The sequence below is a fragment of the Phoxinus phoxinus genome (assembly GCF_949152265.1).
Source record: "Phoxinus phoxinus genome assembly, chromosome: 6".
In the NCBI taxonomy this organism is placed as follows: Eukaryota; Metazoa; Chordata; class Actinopteri; order Cypriniformes; family Leuciscidae; genus Phoxinus; species Phoxinus phoxinus.
Genome location: NC_136881.1, coordinates 11,907,184 through 11,926,243, shown reverse-complemented (window position 1 = coordinate 11,926,243; position 19,060 = coordinate 11,907,184). Strand labels below are relative to the sequence as shown.

General features: G+C 37.4%; 2 protein-coding genes across 2 annotated transcripts in view; one reads left to right on the top strand and one right to left on the bottom strand.

The window, feature by feature from the left end:
- Positions 1–11,466, bottom strand: part of tusc3 (tumor suppressor candidate 3) — a 76,664-nt gene extending 65,198 nt beyond the window's left edge. Inside the window, exon 1 of the mRNA XM_079616791.1 lies at positions 11,335–11,466. Within this exon, the coding sequence (XP_079472917.1) occupies positions 11,335–11,439 (105 nt within the window). The 5' untranslated portion in view covers positions 11,440–11,466. The remainder of the gene's footprint in view (positions 1–11,334) is intronic.
- Positions 11,467–14,278: 2,812 nt separating this feature from the next.
- The window catches only part of sgcz (sarcoglycan zeta), a 282,091-nt gene continuing 277,309 nt past the window's right edge, over positions 14,279–19,060 (top strand). The window contains exon 1 of the mRNA XM_079617362.1: positions 14,279–15,075. Coding sequence (XP_079473488.1) covers positions 15,037–15,075 — 39 coding nt within the window. The 5' untranslated portion in view covers positions 14,279–15,036. The remainder of the gene's footprint in view (positions 15,076–19,060) is intronic.

Sequence of the window (19,060 nt, the reverse complement as noted above, 5' to 3'; positions counted from 1 at the left end):
ATGTTGGATTTTAAGTTGTGCTAAATAATCGCAGCAATTTTTTTTACAGTGCATGGGGACATATTATTTATACAAATACTTTAGCTAAAATAATATGTTTTTAATAATGTCTAAGTTAATACTTGTTCAAAACAATCACTTCAGCAAGTTTGTAACATTTTCAGTTTATTTTGATAAATAAAATAAATAATTTTTGTTCAATAAATATACTGTCATTAAAATATGTTAATAAAAAAAAGTTTAATACAAAAACAACTGAAAGCATTGAAGGAGATCCTATTATAATTAAATGCATTTTTAAACATGATTGTTTCATTATAAATATGGGGATTATCTCTAAGGTGGACACCCAACCCAAAATTACCCAACCTTACCATCTAAATCTAACAATATCATGTCAACAAATGGAAAAGTCCGCCAGCTATTTATTATCACGTCAATTATTGTGCCTGTAGCCCCAACAGCAGCGGCACCTTTTACCCCAAATAGCATACTCTTACATATTCTTCTGTTATTGAAAAACTGTTGCTGTATTTACCTTGAGCAAAACTTAAAATCATTAACAATACCTTAGTATAGCCAATAATTTTAGCGATTATCATTTGCTACTTAAATCTATAACATTTTAAAACATCAAATATTAGATAAAATTAGCACAGAATCAACTTTGCGCTGCTGCCCGTGATCATATCAAGGATCAGCCAAATTTCCATGTGCATTTTGAAAAGTGGATGTTTTGGAAAGTGCTGCGGCAAGTTTTTGTGCCATCTACTGTAGTGGTTTAGAGTTTTCCCCCGGAAAATGTCACCTGAACAAGTAGCATCCACTGTTCTGACCAACTAAGCATTGCAGTAAATCGCGCTGATTAAATCCAACGATCGCTTATGTCTTACTATCCAGCAGAAAAAAAGCTGTCTCTGTGTCTGTTTTGAACCCCTTCAAAACACGGAGTTCACGCCACCTTTCAAAAGCCCTTACGATATTCGATTACGATTTTTTTTTTGCATGGGCCGGTTGCAGTCTCCGAAGTGAAGTCCAAATCTTTTGCATTTTACAATGGGTGAATCTCCAGTTGTCACTGGTGACTGTTGTTTGAACCTTTCTGGATCCGCCATCAAATTGATACGTTTAATTATATCAAGTGCTGTGAGAAAAAGCTATAAATCCTATAAATAGCCAGGACACATTATTTATGTGTACAGAAGTGACGTAATGACGCAAAGACATGCTCGAATTTCCTGCGGAAATACACCAGTACCACTGGATTTAAAAACATTAGTACAAGCGTATCGTTTTGAATCGAGCTAAGGCAAGCAGATAGTTTTGAACACTGGCTGGTTATGTACTTGATCAAACATTTATTTTGGATTATTTTAACCCAAAAAAGTTACGGACTGCAGCTTTAAAGTTTAAAAGCCAAAAGATGTTTTTTTTCCATGGTGTCCAAGAAGCTGACAGTAAATTCTTTCTCCTTGCTCTGTGTAACATGGTGAAGCGTTTGCCCTTAAAATGCAACAAAGCAACCAGTCACATCCCAGCAACGGCACTTTTTGGTTCCTTCACTAAAGCACACTGAGACTACTGATAAAACCACAAAATGAAACCATCTCAGAAACGGAACGAGTTGGAAACAGCGACCGTTATCTGACAAAAATAGAGAGGGTTGACGAAGAGCAAAACAGTGACGGGAATGAAGAAGAGAAAGACAGGTGGAGAGATGCGTTGGAGAGATTCTCGCTTTCTCTCCTCTCCAGTCACTACTCTCCCTAATGAACGACTCTCTCTGATACACTCTTTAATGCATGTTTAAGGCTTTGCCATGGACGGCTGGCACAGCGCTGATAAGGCTGCACGCGTTATCCAGTTGGACAGGCCGACTCGTCCACGCCGGCCTCCTGCCTAAAGCATCTCTGTCGGATCATCCGCCGCCACGCTGTGATGACGACTGCTTTGACAGCGCTGATAAAGGACAATCGAAGATGTCACAAGCTATGGGGTGGACAGATGGAGGGTACACAGGATTTGGAGGAATGAAAGAGAAAGGGAAAATGAATTGGAAGTTGTTACCTCATACCGTATTTCAAAGAAAGACAACAAAGACAACAACAAAAAAAAAAGGTGGAGATTTTTCATCTGATGTCTTTGTGTTTTGCACCAAGTCTGTGGTCTACAGTTGTTGATCTCTTTTGAGCTCAGTGAACACCAGGAGTTTGAACGAAAGACATTGGGTCGGAGCACACAGCGTGACACAGGTTAACAGAGCTCACATGTAACCCAGGGAGCCTAGGATGAAAAAACACATGGGGATAGTCAGAAAATGGGAGAATCTGCGGAAATAAACCTGTGGAGTTTAAAGTCTAACAAAAAAGCCTATAAAGCTGAAGCAAAAATGGCAAACAAAAAAAAAAAGATAATGATAGAGCAGGTATGACTTCCTAGTGGTCAATCTCACGAACCCTTCCCCTTCCCACGGCTTCGAAAATAACTGCCCTCTGATTATGCCCAATTTCTGACCAAAATGTCAGAAAGTGGGCAGGGCGACGTCTCGGGAACACAAAGCATCCATCAAACGGACAGCTCTGCCACACAGGCTATTATCATTCATTCAACAGGACTGCTAATAGTGAAACGCATTCAAATTCATAAATAAAATTAACTGGTCACATATTTTGATCTAAAACTGTTTTGGTAGTATGCAATTTACAAAAAAAAACAAAAAAAAACATGCATCATTTGAATGGAAAAAGAAGCCTGTTAATTTGGAAACTTCTGGTTGTGAATGATTCAAATGGTCAAATGTATTTGGTGCAATTAATTATGGAAAAAATAACACGTTATGAATGCTTATTAACACACACTGCCCTACGGCCTGTACACCATAAACATTGCATGCAGTTTAGTTGTGAAAATGATGCAGGGCAACGCCTGATACGTGATGAAGCCTATTAGAATGCCATTAAAATGCCACTAAAATTCAAGATATGAGGGCAAAGATATCCCATATGGGTTTTTGTCTCATATTTTTATCATATGATATAGTTTAGTAATTTCACCCGAGCAAGAGCGCTGTTTTTTTCCCTAATATCTGCACAATTTCAAATCTAATATTTGTTTTATAAAGAGTTTAGAAGTTAATGGTGTTACATTTTAGACACAATATTGTCAATCTTGTCCATTTTGCTCAATTTCGCCAATGAAAACAGTTCCAAACAAAACCACGGCAGAACTGGTGTGTGTCTCCAAGCAACACAAAGTAGTGTTTCATTACTGAATGAATCTGCGGTTTTTAACCAATTGAGTTGACCACTTGCGTTGTTCCTGAATGAATCAGCCGTTTGAATGAATCAGTTAAATGAATGACATGAATTTCATTCATATTCATGCCACATCTGAGCTCAATTAAACAGTCTGTGTAAATATACCTAAATGACACTTCAGATGCAGCTTCTAAAAAAAAATGTTATGGCCACATTGTAGCCTTAAAAGATAATGTATAATAAACTATGTTGAATCAAAATATTTCTTTCTAAAGCAACTTTTTGTAATGTCTATTCAATATTGTTTTTATATAACACAATAATGACTTTAAATTATCTTTTGGGGCTAATTTCTTTGCCAGCATTGATGTGCGATTAATTTGCAATTAATTTGATTATTTAATTGGCATTTAATCATGTAATTAGATTAAAGATTTGGTCACACTTTTAATTGGGGTCCTGATTCCTGCTTGTTAACAGTTAGGCAGGTTGGTATTGGGTAAGACTTTGGTGGGATTAAGGGATGTGGAATATGGTCTTGCACAATAAAGCATTAATATGTGCTTTATAAGAACTAATAAACAGCCAAATAACCTTATAATATGCATGCTAATGAGCAAGTATAGTTACAAGTGAGAACTGGACACTAAACTAAAGTTATACCAAAAATTGGAATCGCTTGACAGCCCTACAAATAATATAAAAGTAACAATGGTAGTGCATAACTCATGCACTATATTCCAAATCTTATGAAACCAAACGATAGTTATTGTGTGAGGAACAGATCCAATTTTAAGTCCTCATTCACTTTTATTTTACATTGAAAAGATTTTCCAGGATGCACTGTTTGTGTTCCCCAGAAGAAAGAAAGTCATACAGGGTTGGAACGACATGAGTAAATGATGATGGAATTGTCATTTTGGGTGAAGTCTTTTCTCTTAAATATTTGATTCTGATTTAGCCTATTCTTTGATGAATAAATACTGTACACAGTGACTAAAATTACATTACATGCCAAAATTAAACATTGTGAATGCATTTTTATGGTAAATTCAGGCAACACAAAGTTGTATAAAAATCTCAATTACTGTAATGTTATATGGTGCAACACCTTCACAAGTCATCTAAAAAAACTTGAATCGTTGCAAAAGAAAGCCATACGGGCTCTGTCCTGGTCAGAGACAAATTCTACGACCCGCCCTCTATTCTATCGCTTTAAGTTATTGAGACTAGCTGAGCTAAATGAATATCATAATGCTTGTTTAATGTTTCAAATTGTACATAACATGAACCCTAGATTGAGTAATCTTGTTCCTATCTCCAGCTCTCAGCATATATACCAAACGAGAATCAAACCACTTATATTTGGAAAATATCGCAGACATGTGCGCGCCAGTATGAGTGTTGTTTGTAGGGGGCCGCAGATTTGGAACAGGGTTGATGATGGTATTAAGGTGTTGCCCTCTATCTCCAACTTCAAAAGACAATTAAAACATAATTTTGTATTAACCTATATCTAATTTTCCAAAACTGATCTTCATGGATTACTGGGATGTGTGTATGTTTGTATGTATATGTTTGTATGTATGAGTAAGTATGTTGTTGTAACGTATGTTATAGTACATTTTGTGTGTATCTATTGTCTCACTGCACCTTGTCTGTAACTAACCATTTAAGAACTATGGGCCCCTACTTATAAGCTTTTTTTTTGCTTCTTTGGGAGACCCATTTCACTGTACCTAATCTACTGTGTACCTTAAAACAGTATTATTGTAATGTTTTGAAGAGGTACTGAATGAATAAATGAATAAATATAAACACCTGCCCATTTTTACTGTAATTTTAACAAAATACTATTTCAGTGTTCAGCGCCTATATACCGTGTACCTTTATCTTTCATACAATGATTGCAGTGCACTGAACACACACCGCTTGTCCGCTAGCGTTCTCTTTTTCTTTTTTTTCCCATTCCCCATGGTGAGAAGGTAAGAATATCAATGCACTTTTTACAAATGGCCTGCAAATCTCTTGAATATTAAATAAAACGTCCAAGGGAAATGGAATTACACTAGCAGACCTGGATCTGACACGAGTGGAGACTGGAGGGGGCCCGGGGCCTGCTAAATATTCATGCCTCTTTTTTTTTGTTTATTTATTTTTAAAGCCTTATTTTGCATATTAAAACACAAAGTGAAAGAACGGACCACAGAAGCATGCCCTGTTGTAGAAGAGAGTGCAGGGTTTGCAGGCCTAGGCCAACCATGGGCTGTTCAATATTCAGAATGATTTTTATAAGCAATGCATGTGGAATGGCTCTGGGTCTAATGTTGATGTATCACAGCCTCCCAGCGGCTGGGGCCCTGCGTCTGTCTGGATGGCATGGAGAATCATTTTGGTAATGCTTCTCAAGCACAATACAAATCATTTCGCAAATCCACTACACTGGGCCTTAAAGACGACTCGCTGTCACTCTAGCCAGGCACGGGAGCGACAGCCATGCACATGTGCAACGGGCTCACGCTCTTTCGCGCTTTTACCCGGTCTTCTATTTCTGTTGAGTAGAGATATAACTGAAAGTCTGCACGAGAAGCTTTGTTGTAATATGTTAAAGGTGAAGCATTTACGATCTGTATCAACAGCAGAACAAACACAACTGCAAAAATAAACAGAGCAATTCCAAGCGGGTCCTCGCACCATTCTTGCTCGGGCCCTAAATAGTGATTGTTTTTACCAAAAAAACAAAAAACAAAAAAAAAGCCTGGAAAATGACTGATCCACATTTGTTAGTTTTCAGATAAATAAGATTTTCTGCACTTTCTTTTTTTTTTCTTTCTTAAACATTCATCTTGGACATACATGGACACCTAATGGTGTGTATGTCACGTCATGCAAACGTGTGTTTTCCGATACAGAGATGCTGTTGTAGAAATACACCATTAGCACTCAGCCATGATTAATATATTGTCGCTGTAGGGCGAAATCTCCAGAAACGCTACTTAACTGCACAAGAAATGGAAAAAAACACTGTATTTTTTAAATAATTAAACACTGCTGTCAAAGTTGATATTGTGGCTTTATATAATCAGACACTTGCATGTGTCATTATATTATTAACATAATACCAAAATCATGCTTCGAATGGAGTTTTTTTTGACCAGTGGATTTCATAGAATTTTGGACATAAGTATTTTGTCCGTCATTAGAACGGCCACATCTGAGGCAGTGAGTGAATCGCATTATGTTTTCATCAACTTACAGGTTATACAATTTACTGTTGCTATGCGGTCAATCAGTTTTTTGTTTTCTGTAATTTGGACAAAAACTCATGTTAGTTATTAAGGATGAAGCTACGCACAAGCTGTTTAAGACAGAACTGGCTATTGCTTACTGTTTTTTTTTCAAAACCCACAGAAAGACGTGAGGGCTGACCAATAGTAATGATTTATGAGAAAAAAAAAATATTATGAAGATACAAGATTTCTGCCTGACAGCGACGATATACTGTGAGCAAAACTGTCCAATAACCTTGCAGATATAAAAATGTTTTTCAGCAGGTCATGTGACCTCAAAATGGCAGCCCCTATTACACGACCGACTCCATGTACAGTATTTTCCTGACTATAAGTCACACTTTTGTTTATTGTTTGACTGGTCCTGCGACTTATCGTCAGGTGCGAATTATATATCAAAATTAATTCATACTGACTGAGATGAACCAAGAGAACTTTACAGTCTACAGCCGCGAGAGGGCACTCTAGTTGGCGGAGTTGTTCAGAAGCGACACCGAGGAAGAATTCAATGGATTCAGTGTTGTGGAATGAGATCGCAGGAGCTTGGTGAACTTGCTTGTTGGACTCGCTGGCTAATGTTAATTTAGCCTATTCAGCCTCCCAGGTATATTTTCTTTATGCTATTGTGTAGCTGAATAACTGTTAATGTGTTACGTTATCATACCGGACATTCAGCCTGTTGTTCTGTGTGCTATTGTGTAGCTGAATAACTTGCCTTTCCAGATTAAATGTCTGTTCTTGGTCTTGGATTTTGTGAAATACATTTCTAAATAAATGCGACTTATAGTCCAGTGCAACTTATATAAGTTTTTTCCCTCTTCATGATGCATTTTTTGACTGATGCGACTTATACTCCGGAGTGACTTATAGTCCGGAAAATATGGTACACTGAATAAAATTTGGTGTAGGATTTACTGTAAAATGAAAAAAAATTCACACATGGAAATTGCTAGTAAATTTCACACAAAAAAAAAAAGTAACTACTGTACAAATAAATTACAAGTAACGCACTGAATTAAACATTAAATGTTCTAAACCTAATGAATTAAAAGTGCACTATTAAAAAAAAAAAAAGCATGTAGAAGCAACCTTTAACATGTTGAGCCATAGGGCTCAAGCTGGTAACACGAGTGCGAGTCCGACCCAATAATTTCATCCATTCGTCTTCTGCCAATCATTTCATCTCCTCTGCCTCCAGTGTCCCTTTCAATAACAGTGGCCACAAATTTTAAAAATGTAAAACTACCTCCCGATGCTCTGGAGACATCATCATTCTCGAGGAGATTAATTTGTAGTGAGCCGTGATGTATTTAGAATTAGAATCTTGCTGAGTCTTGAGACTCATTATGGAAATGTATATTTGCAGGTTGGCACGCTGAAACAGTGTTCCCAATCCTAGAGATCAATGCTTCGCGAGAGCAGTCCATCACGATGCGGAGAGGGGGAAAAAAAGTTAGCGAGAACGAGAAGACGGAGAAATAAAGGAAAAGGGGAAAGAAGAGAGAGGCAGAGCAGCATGACGCGCTTTTCCTATCTATGGATGGCTACACGTATGCATCATTATGCCTCTGAGCTTTTAGAATTAAACTGCCTTCATCAAACACTCAGCAGGGTGGCCCTTCTCGCACTGTTCACCCCAGCGAGAGGGAGGCTTCAAGACTTCAAACATTTCAGTTGTTTCAGAACATAAACTCTTTCAAGCCTTTTGCCCCAGTGCCATTCGGAGCAGTAATGAGTCGAGCTGCAGTTTGAGAGCTGAAGGGAGAGGGGGATCACACTGCTCTTCAACTCCAGCTGCTGGAGTCAGGATGGAGCGATCATGGGCCCGGACACAATTCCTGAGGCAGATATTACAAGAAATGTTCTACCAGAGATGTAGGAGGAATAGAGACAGCAGAGGATCCCGCAAATCCAACAGAGAAAAAGGTAGAGGAACTAACAGTAGACTATATCAGACCAAATCCGTATTAGCTGATGCTGCACTCTACGGAGGAAAGGTCCTGTCAGGTGATTCATACTGTATATAGAACCTTTTAGAGGTTCACGTCGCTGGATCGTTTTATGGATTTAGTTTAAATTCATTTTGTTTATCGATCTTTTATAAAATTGTATGGATTAAACAGCTTGTAAACATACTTTATTCACTGTAAAAAATTAAAATAACCTGTTAAACATGAAAGTATTGTGCAATCATTTGAGGCATGTCTCCTTACAGAACCTTTTTGGCATATTGAGTCAATAACCCTAGGCTTCTATATAAAACCCCATTTAACCTTTTTTTCTAAGAGTGCACATGGTGTTTATATTTTAGCCAAATGTCTGATTAGTTTGATACTTGAAAGCAGATAATCGGGGCTCGATATTTTTTATACTCTTCAAAAAGTATACTCTGTTTACCAGATTGAATAATACTCTTTGATTTCTGTGCAGTATATAAATTCTATTTAGCAAATATATCAACCCTATAAATAATTATCGGCTACTGTTTGGGGTCAGTATTTTTTTTTTTCTTCAACATTTATAATCATAAGAAATGTTTCTTTAACACCAAGTCAGCATATTAGAATGATTTCTGAAGGGTCATGTGACACTGGAGACTGAAGTAATGATGCTGAAAGTTCATTTTAAAATATATTATAAAATAAATTAATTTCCTAAACAGGTATTTTATATTGTAATAATATTTCACAATGGTGTTTTTATTGTATTTTTTAAACAAATATAGGCAGCCTTGTTGTGCATAAGAGACTTCTTACCGTCCCATAGTGATTTACAATAAATGTAATAAATGCATTAAACCTAAATTACAGCCTAACCTGAAAACATCACACAAAAACATATTTACATTACATTCTATCACAACTTGAATGGCTAAAAATATTGTTAGGGATTATTGATATACCTTGTCCATATACAAATCCACCAATCGAATGAGGAATCTACCACCCATAAGCAAAACCACTAATAAAATGTACCATCCATAAGCAAAACCACTAATAAAATGTAGCCTACCATCCATAAGCAAAACCACTACTTATGCTTTGACACCGAACAGAGCATGACATTCAGACAAAAATATTAATTTGACTCATTCTTTGGGAATGATTCAACATAGCCTATGGGAATGATTTAAGAGCCGCTGCTAAGTAAACAAATCCAAACAAGGGTTGGACAAAGCAATGTATAGGAGAAGCCTATTTTGGGTTATACTGATTTATTTATAACTATATATATAAATATATATATGTATATATTGATGCAGTATAATAATACCATCATAAAGCTGGAAATCAATGTTGCAGCCAAATCCTCAAAATGCCAGGAATAAAATCAGAAAACAATACCTGAAGAGAAATCTCATGCCCCTCCCTGAGAGTAAACAAGTAAAGGACAAAATGTGAAGAAATAAATCGGCAAGTCATCTTTAAACACTATAAAGAAGAGTCCACCTCAGGCCGACTCAAATGGGAAACAAAGGCAAACAAAGACTCTGCAACTCAAGCAACTCAAAACTGCTTACACCATATTTTCCTCCCTCTTCACATTAGTCAAGCCAAGATACAAGACACACAAAATTTTGCCTGTGATGATGAATGAACGAGTAGCTGAGCTTAGGGGTGGGGGAATATTTTCACCCCTACTCACTCTCCAATATTCCTCACTCGCCACTTGTAGAGGGCAGTGCAAACCTTAACAGATATATTAAGGCTTAAAGACAGGGAGTCAAAGTACTGCCCTTCTCAGCACCCGCAGAGCACCAGGGCAGGAAAGAGAGGGAGAAAAAAAAAGAGAAAATATGAAGAAATTATTTAAAAATGCAGGAGGGGGAAGCGGAGAGTTGCTGCTTCAGGACTTTGCCTGATTTGTTCCCAATATGATCATTTCCCTGCTCCTCTGCTGCAGGTGAGAGGAAAAGGTCAAATACACATCATATTTTAGAGAGAGAGAGCGAGAGACCGAGAGAGAGAAACTATCTAGAGACTGTCTAGACTCTGTCTAACAGTTCACCTGTCATTCTGACATTCAATAACACTGTGTTTTCTTTGAATGGTAATTCAGAATTATAACCGTATGGTAAAAAAAAGTAATGAGTATTTAATTAATATATATTAATTTCAATATTATTACTGATACTTCAATGTAAATTATGTGTTTTTGAGATGTTTAAGGAAAATGTGGGTTAATTCAACAATCAATTTATCAAATAGATAAAATATTATGAATATTACAAAAGCCATGCCACTTAATATGTTAACAGTTTATTCATTTAATAAATAAATACATCATGTTATAAAATAACGTGTACAAATAAGTGTACATTCAGTTGTGTTGATTACTATTCATTGTATTTCAATTATAATGGTAATCTACTACACAACTTGGATTTGAATATCAAGATGTAACTTTTACAACATGTGTATGAAATAAATAGCGCCACTTTTTCAAATAGAAATCAATATGTGTTTAACGTTCATTTAGAATTAAATCTTATATTTGCTATCATTATGGGACACGCGTACAGCGTCACACGGACACGCGCACGCTACGTTGACAATCACAATGGAACTGACATATTCTGCTAGAACATTCATGCAAAAAACATATGTTAATATTGGAGCAGCTTCCTGTTCCATGATGTAGCCGTCTCTATGTCGTTTAAATGTCAACATCATTTAGCTGTGCCGACCGCCTGGTAATATGTTATTTGGACACGGACACTGCAGGACTTTGCCAGAAATCAACATCACTAGGTGCTGTGAAATGTAGATTCATGAATGCATCAGTACCTCTTTTTTCTTCTGACCTCCTCCATACTGAAGACATAACAGCAGAATCAACAATAAGGATGCAAACGGCAGGTTGAATGGGAATCCCTTGTATACCACCGCCATGATGGAAGATGCTCTTATCGCATCAGTTCTGCTGAGCGCTTTGATTGGCTACAATCGCATCCAACCAGAGGCCACACAATTGCTTTGTGGGACTTGTAGTTTTTATCACCTGGATTTTAAATGCATGAAGTAACAGTGGGAATACCATGTAAAATCCTCCAAAAATGCTCCAGAAGTAACGTTAATCGTTATTCAGAATTATTTAGAGAATTATTAAAAAGAAATAGGCCTATTGTTGTTTTGCACGCAGAGAGGAAGATTAACAACACATAGGCTTTAGCCTTTAGCCTTGCTGTATCTCCAGTTCCTGCCAATGGGGGGCAATCCCAAAAAGTGTTTTCTAATATAGAATGATATTGAATATGGAGAATGCATGACATGGCAAAAATGAGAAATCACAGCTTTTAAAAAATGTTTATGTAATGTTCTAAAGGGTTAAATAAAGAGCTATTTAAGATTACAATGTCAAATAATAAACGATAATAACATCGCTATTATCCATTTTTAAAAATAATGATAATAGCAATACTACTACTAATAATAATAATAATAATTATTATTATTTTAATTAAAGCCAAAATATGTTTTCACTAAATAAACCCCTCAGTATTCACAATTGTAAAGTAAAGCCTATAGATTTTATTTTTTGTATTCATGCACAGTGGTGTGTCAATTTATTTATTTATTTATTATTATTTTTTAAATGTATTTATTTGTTTGTTTGTTTGTTTGTAATTTCTCACCTGCATATAGGCTGCTATTATTAAGAGATTAAATGTTAAATGTCTCCTGAAGTCATTGTAAAGAACATACACATTGTAGATGTTGCAATAACATCATAACCTCTTCAATGGGCCCATTGTTTTATTATATTGATCATATATTGTGTTTCTTGTTTCTTTGACATAATAGGCTACATCTTTGAGTTGTTTTATTCCAGTAGCAGCTGAGAAAAATGCTGGGTTGTTTTAACCCAATTTTGGGTCAAATATGGACAAACCCAGCCATTGGGTCACATTTTTAAATTGCGTTTTTGATCCAACGTTTGGGTTTGTCCATATTTTACCCAAAATTGGGTTAAAACAACCCAGCATTTTTTAGAGTGACCATTAAAAGGGGGAGCGCAGCTATTTACAGCTTTTCACAGTTTATTGTTAGAAAAAATAATGTCCTTCTCACACGAATTGCCCAAAGGTTGAATGCTATGACTAATATACAGTGCACTCTGATGCTTGCATGTATGACTGCGAACAAAAGATTGAATAGCATGAGAGATTAAAAAGTTGCATGTTCCATTGTAGTTTGTATAAAGATAGATTTAGATTAGCCTCTCCTGAACTTGAATTTGAATGTATTTTATCCCAAGAACAGTACGTTCTTAGACGGCATAAATAACCAAATTCTTTCATCTTTTTTATAGCTCACGTACAAGCTAAGTGCATGGCTGGACCGTTCCATTTCCCTTTAAGAATCTGACTCACTCTGTAGCAAATGATGTATTTTATTTGGCCAGCATGCATCTCTATGCAGAATTGAATATAAGGTCAGACAGGGTAAACACCGATGTCATTCAACATGATGCATAGCAAATGTCAGACTTCAATACTGGAATCAAATGGTTAAGATTCTCTTTTAGCCCTTTAACCTTGACGTCACTGTCGTCAAGTGGTCTTATTTTGAGAAAGATGACATGCCTGACTCACATTTAATAGGTTGTCTGTTATAAACACACTGCAGGTGTTTATAAAAGATTCGGTATGAATATCTTCACCTTAATAATCCCTCACACACACACACACACACACGCAGACGTGTGAGACAGACAGCCACAGCTGAGCGCGACATGTTTAGCTGAACCTCATCCAGGAATAACAGGCCAAAATTTGCAAGACAGAGGATGATGAATGATTTCCATTTATCTGGGACACAGTTTTTTAAACCTATACATATTCTCTTTGTGTGTCTCTTTCAGCCCCATAGACTGCATGCGAATCTCTCTCACACACAGACAGGCACGGATGCTCGAACACACACGATTGCTGTTGAGCTGTTCCACTTGAAATCTGTCTCACTGTCGCTTCAGCTCACTTTACGGTGGGCTGTTAATTTGGGTCCTAGACTGGGAGTTGACGTCACCGGAGCTGGGGCTGGCACAATATACCCAGCTGAGGTCAGGTGCGCATGTAAAATCCATGCCAAGGAATGATTAATTGCGGAGTGGCACAATGAAAAAAAAGATCCTCAATGCAAAGCCTGCATTTGGAACAATGATTTCAGCTGTAATACTGCTGTGTAGGTTATTTTTAGAGCATTTCTTTTTTTTAGAGCAAGTAATTTTCTCATTTTAAACTACACACCAAATGTGAAAGAATTGTGCACGTGTATATTATTAAATGTACAGTAAAAACTGCCAGTTCAAATAACCTTTATTTGAACAGTGCCAAAACATCTTTACCAACAGTCTTTTTACCAACAATATTTTAGTATAAAAACCTTATGCATTTAATTATTAAATCCTCCATAGTAATACATTTCTTTAAAAAAATGACAGCTAATCAACAACGAGGTATAGTAGTAATGCATTTTTACATTCTTTAATTACTAACACTCTCAGTGTGAATATTCTGCATTAAAATATTCACTTTGGAATTTTTGTAGAGGAAATGTCAACAGTGTGCACTTGAGATGCAACACACACGCATGCGAATTAAAACTTAAATAGCATTGCGTCTCTCTCTCTCTCTCTCTCTCTCTCTCTCTCTCTCTCTCTCTCTCTCTCTCTCTCTCGGCTCTAGGACCCAGGAGAATAACTAGCAGGACAGTTTATTTTTTGAGTGATGAAAAGAACCGGCTCGCTTCTCCACGCAGAAGACCAAGGGGACTGTGCAAGTCACCTGGCTTGTCTGGATAGTCATCACGCCGAAAATTCACTCACAAAATTCACTCACAATCCACTCGAGGAAGATCTTCTCCCTTTTTTTCTTCCATCCATCCCTCCCTCCTCAGACTCCCTCTCCCAGACACAGAGTCCATACTCAGAGCACCGGGACTCGGCTGGAGGAGCGCGTTAGGACACGGGAGGTTTCTGGAGATCACCAAGTAGGGCAGCAGCGGAGTGCGCCCTGTCCAATCAAACGATCATTCAGCCAATCAGTCAACCAATCAATCAATCAGTCGGATCACACCAGGGAGCAGACAGCCTCCTTCTCACCCGCCTGCTCGGATCGAACCGATATTCTTGAAATATACTGCAAAAGGATGATTTGATAGACTGATCAACCAGGGTTGCTGCAAACGTGCCAGTCTCGCGCTCAACGCTCTCAATGACAACACGGTCTCTTACTGACGGAAACACTTTTGCCTTCGGAGAGGAAAACGGAGAGCGACACGCAAGTCTGTTTATGTCACGTTTCTGCTGTTGGGACACTCTGAGTGACTAGTTACATAGGCTATTGAATAGTTGAGGCTGTCGCTGGAGTCGTGATCAGCGGGAATGAGACTGAGGGAATCCGCCGCGGCTCGGAGAACTGGGCTGGCTTTCGCTGGGGAACTACAAGGCTAGATATACAACTTTTGTGTTAGACTTTATCTTTCGATATGGAGCGATCGGCATCGCTGGACATCGAGGCACTGAAGGTGAGTTGCTGATGTGACGTGTTGCTGCTGTTTGCAGCGTGTAGTGTGTGTTTGGGGCTCAGTGCGGTGCTGGGTTTTGTGCGTGGGGTGCATTTCAATAACCCTCGTTCAAGTTGCGGCCATTAAAGGCATAGGTGCCGAATCGATGTCTGGGGCTGCTTCTGAAGCATACTGATCATAGGTCATTTCACAAATAGTTCTGATATTTCGCTAACAAATCTTATATGCACTATGGGTTTCTGCAAAAACGAGTCTTTCCCCCGTTCAACCCCTCCCTCGATCGCCTTCCCACTCCAGGCATTTCCATCGCGTGCATCCTCATTTATCCATATGCAGTGGTATTTTTGAAAACAACTTTTTAACTCGCGAGGATTCTTATCTTATTGCTCAATTCTATGCTTATGTTAATGCGTTTTTCACAAAAGAAAAAAAAAAAGAGTCCCGCTGAGGGATTGTGTGTTTCAGCACCTCTGGCACTGGACAGCTCCACTGATCACACTGGAGAACAGCTGTATGGGAGATTTGTGTGGCCGGGTTTGACGGTTTGACACTGTAAAATGCTACATTTAGGGTAGCAACTGTGGTTGCCAGAAGTTTACCGTGTGAAAAACGGCGATGTTGTTGCAAACATGATAGGTGGATATTTTGCTGATTGTATGTTTTACATTTCCATAGTATATTCCAGTAACCTACTGAGATATGAAAGTCTATTTTGTTCCTAAGGTGTTCTCGTCGGAACACATGTGGCTCAATGGAAGTTGGTCTCTCTCTAGCAACTGTGGCCAATAATAACTTATATACAGAACACAAAACACAAGCAGGATAATGCGAATGACACTAAAAGAATGCAACAAGCATATCAGAAAATAACATGAAACACTCCTGTTAACATAACCAATAACAAAAATAAGAAAATGAACCTTTTTTAAATTAAATATAAACAAATTTGTCAGGTTTGTCAGGGTTATCTCCTTCAATGAAAAGGTAATTAAACCTGTTACTTATAAAAAACAAAATTCTGTTAATTTTATACTGTTCAAGAAAGCAAATCGCCTTGTTAAATATGATGTATTTTTTTCTGTTTTTAAATGTTAATTTTAAGATCACTAATAAGTTTAGCTTATACAAATACTTTTTAATATTTACAGTAAAATTACACGTTTTGCCTTGAAATTTTTCCTTTTTTCCATATATGCAAAGGTTTGGTTAACTAAGAGTTTACCAATTAACAGGTTTTTACTGTAGAAATCTAACACTTCTTTTCCTTTAAAACATTTGTTGTTGTTGCTGTTGTTTACAGTGAATGGTGATCTTCGTGTTATCTACAGTATCTCTCTCTCTCTCTCTCTCTCTCTCTCTCTCTCTCTCTCTCTCTCTCTCTCTCTCTCTCTCTGTCTGGAAAGTAGAGGAGAGGAGAGGGAAAGAGATTGCAAACACGCACTGAATAGATCTGGCAAGTGTGTTTACATTTGATTGGCATCTGTTGCCAGGAGATTTGCTTCTCTCCAATTCACTTGATTTCTATATTGTATTCGGTTTGAGCTTTGTGATTTCAAAGGATCGATGTTTAAACCAGGCAAATGTCTTTATTCATTAAATGAGCGATTCTCAAAAGCACCATTCCTACACTCAAGCCTCACATAAAAGTTCTTAGATCAAGATGATGATCCAGTGTTCTGTGCCATTACTTTTAAGCTATAGGTAAATCATGCAAACAACATAATACATACCAATAATATGGTCAAAGAAATACAGCATTTTATATCATAAAATGGAAATATGCAGAATACAGCTCACACCAGATCAATCGCTCGACTAGGTTCAGTAGCTGTCAATTTATCAGGGTGGCTGACAAAAGATTTTGTATTATTATTTTAGAGCTTTTATGTTATTGAGTAAAGAATCACACATTCTGGCTTTTTTATTTATTACCAAGCCTTTTTGTATTTGAAACACAGGAGGGAGCTACTTTTTTAAAATTGTGTGGAAATGATTTTGGAGCAGCATTTATGATATGTTGTAACATTGAATCAGCATTTTGTGAATTGCGTTGAAGGGCTTCGCATAACAGTGACTCTTCTGTAGAGCGTCACACTTACATTAGTGTTCATGTAGTTCTCTCTAATTAATTAAGCAGGGTGCTTCTAATGAACAACATGTACTTGATATGTAATTGCTTTGTGGAGCTGTTTGTAATTGCACATTCATCTTGTTATTACATTTCTAATGAATTATGATAACATGTAAACATGTTATATGAACTTTGAAGTATCACCAGTGGCCCTTTTCATTAGACAACAGGGCAAGAATAGATTTAGAAAAAGAGGAGTCATTAAAAACAGTGGTGATGAGGCAAACCGTATCCATGTCCTTAACAGGGTTGTTCGGCGATAGTTTTAATTAAACTGGCATCTCTGGTTTGCCTCTTATCTGGAGGCGTATGTGTCCCATGAATTCAGACGCTGATGAAATGCCTTTCTTAATCTCTTGGAGTGTCATTTCAATTTACTGCCAATCCTTTACCACCTCTGTGAAAGTTCCTTCAGAGGGACTGAAAAAAAAAATGCTTGGGTTGGACCACAAACTTGGATGACAGATTTAAAACACAAGCAATAAATACATTAATAAGTGTGCAGAACTTGACTTCATTCGGATTAAAGGAGTAGGCCAACCAAAAATGAACCTTTCTTTAAAGTTTTTTTTTTTTTTTTTTTTTGTCGTACAATGAAAGTCAGTTGGGACCAGAGTTGTTTTGGAGTTTGGACCCCATTGACTTGTTGCAGGGTAAACAAAAAAACATTTAAAAAATGTTCACCTTTGCCACTGTCGCCCTCTTTCCCTTTGGCTTTTGGCTTGCTTAGTTGGGGACATTTAATATTCAACATTTAATATTCAACAATATTATTGATCTGCCTGCATTGACATCTGTGCTGGACAATGACATCACTGTTTTCTCCAGAGCGGCTAGATATATAAATTAACTAAATAAAAAACTTTTTTACAACAAAAATTAACCATCACTGAACTTACTCAAGCTCATACGACTATGAAGATATTTTCTTCAAGAAACAAACTTTGTTACATTATTTTCCTGTTATTGCTATAAATATAATATAATATATTATAATATGTTATAAATATAAATAAATAAAGGTGACTTGACTACAACTCTGCTCTGCACTGTCGGGGTAAAATTAAATCTCTTTTTTTTCTCTTTTTCCCTAACCCTAACTTTTAATCTCACGTAGCAGATTCAATGATTATTTTTTTTTTTTTGGTCATCTTATTTGCGCATTACAAAACATGCACTGATTATTCATTAAAAAGCACTCAACTATGGAGGCCGAGTCATTCTTATTTGGAAACCAAGAAAAAGGACAGTTTGCTTTGGTCTACAATGTCAGCACTCAGCACGCATGCTGATCATGGACCAGCCAGTAAAAGCTGCGGTGAGCAACAGACCCATTCAATAGCACTAATAGCATCACAAATGGCCGTAATCCATCTTCTCTTAGGTTTGCTGTGCTGGTCCGAGTTTGAGTGGCAGTTGAAGGCCCCATCGGTGTCCTGATCCTTTCACTAGTGCTTCGAGTATCAAGGTCCTTGCCAAGCTTTCGTTCCCATCGCCCCCCCACTCCCCCACTCCTCCCGTCCCTCCCACCTCCATCCATTTTACACTTAATTAACTCTGCCAAGTGGGAAAGGGCAGTCCGATTACAACACAACTCTCAGTAACAGCAGTATCAAATAATTAATACATATTATAGCTGAAGGATGAGAGGAATAAAAGAGTTGTGTTGAACATTCCCCCTAGAGTGTGTAGCAGGAAAGAAAGGAGGCACTTCAATGTGTCATCTGAACAGGTGATGTTAAGAAAAGGTTAACATCGCCGAGGAAGAAAACGCAGGGATGTTTCACTGGTCGGGTTGTTCAAAATGTGACTGGCGACTGAACGGCTATAGTGATTCGTGGTTCGGACATTAAG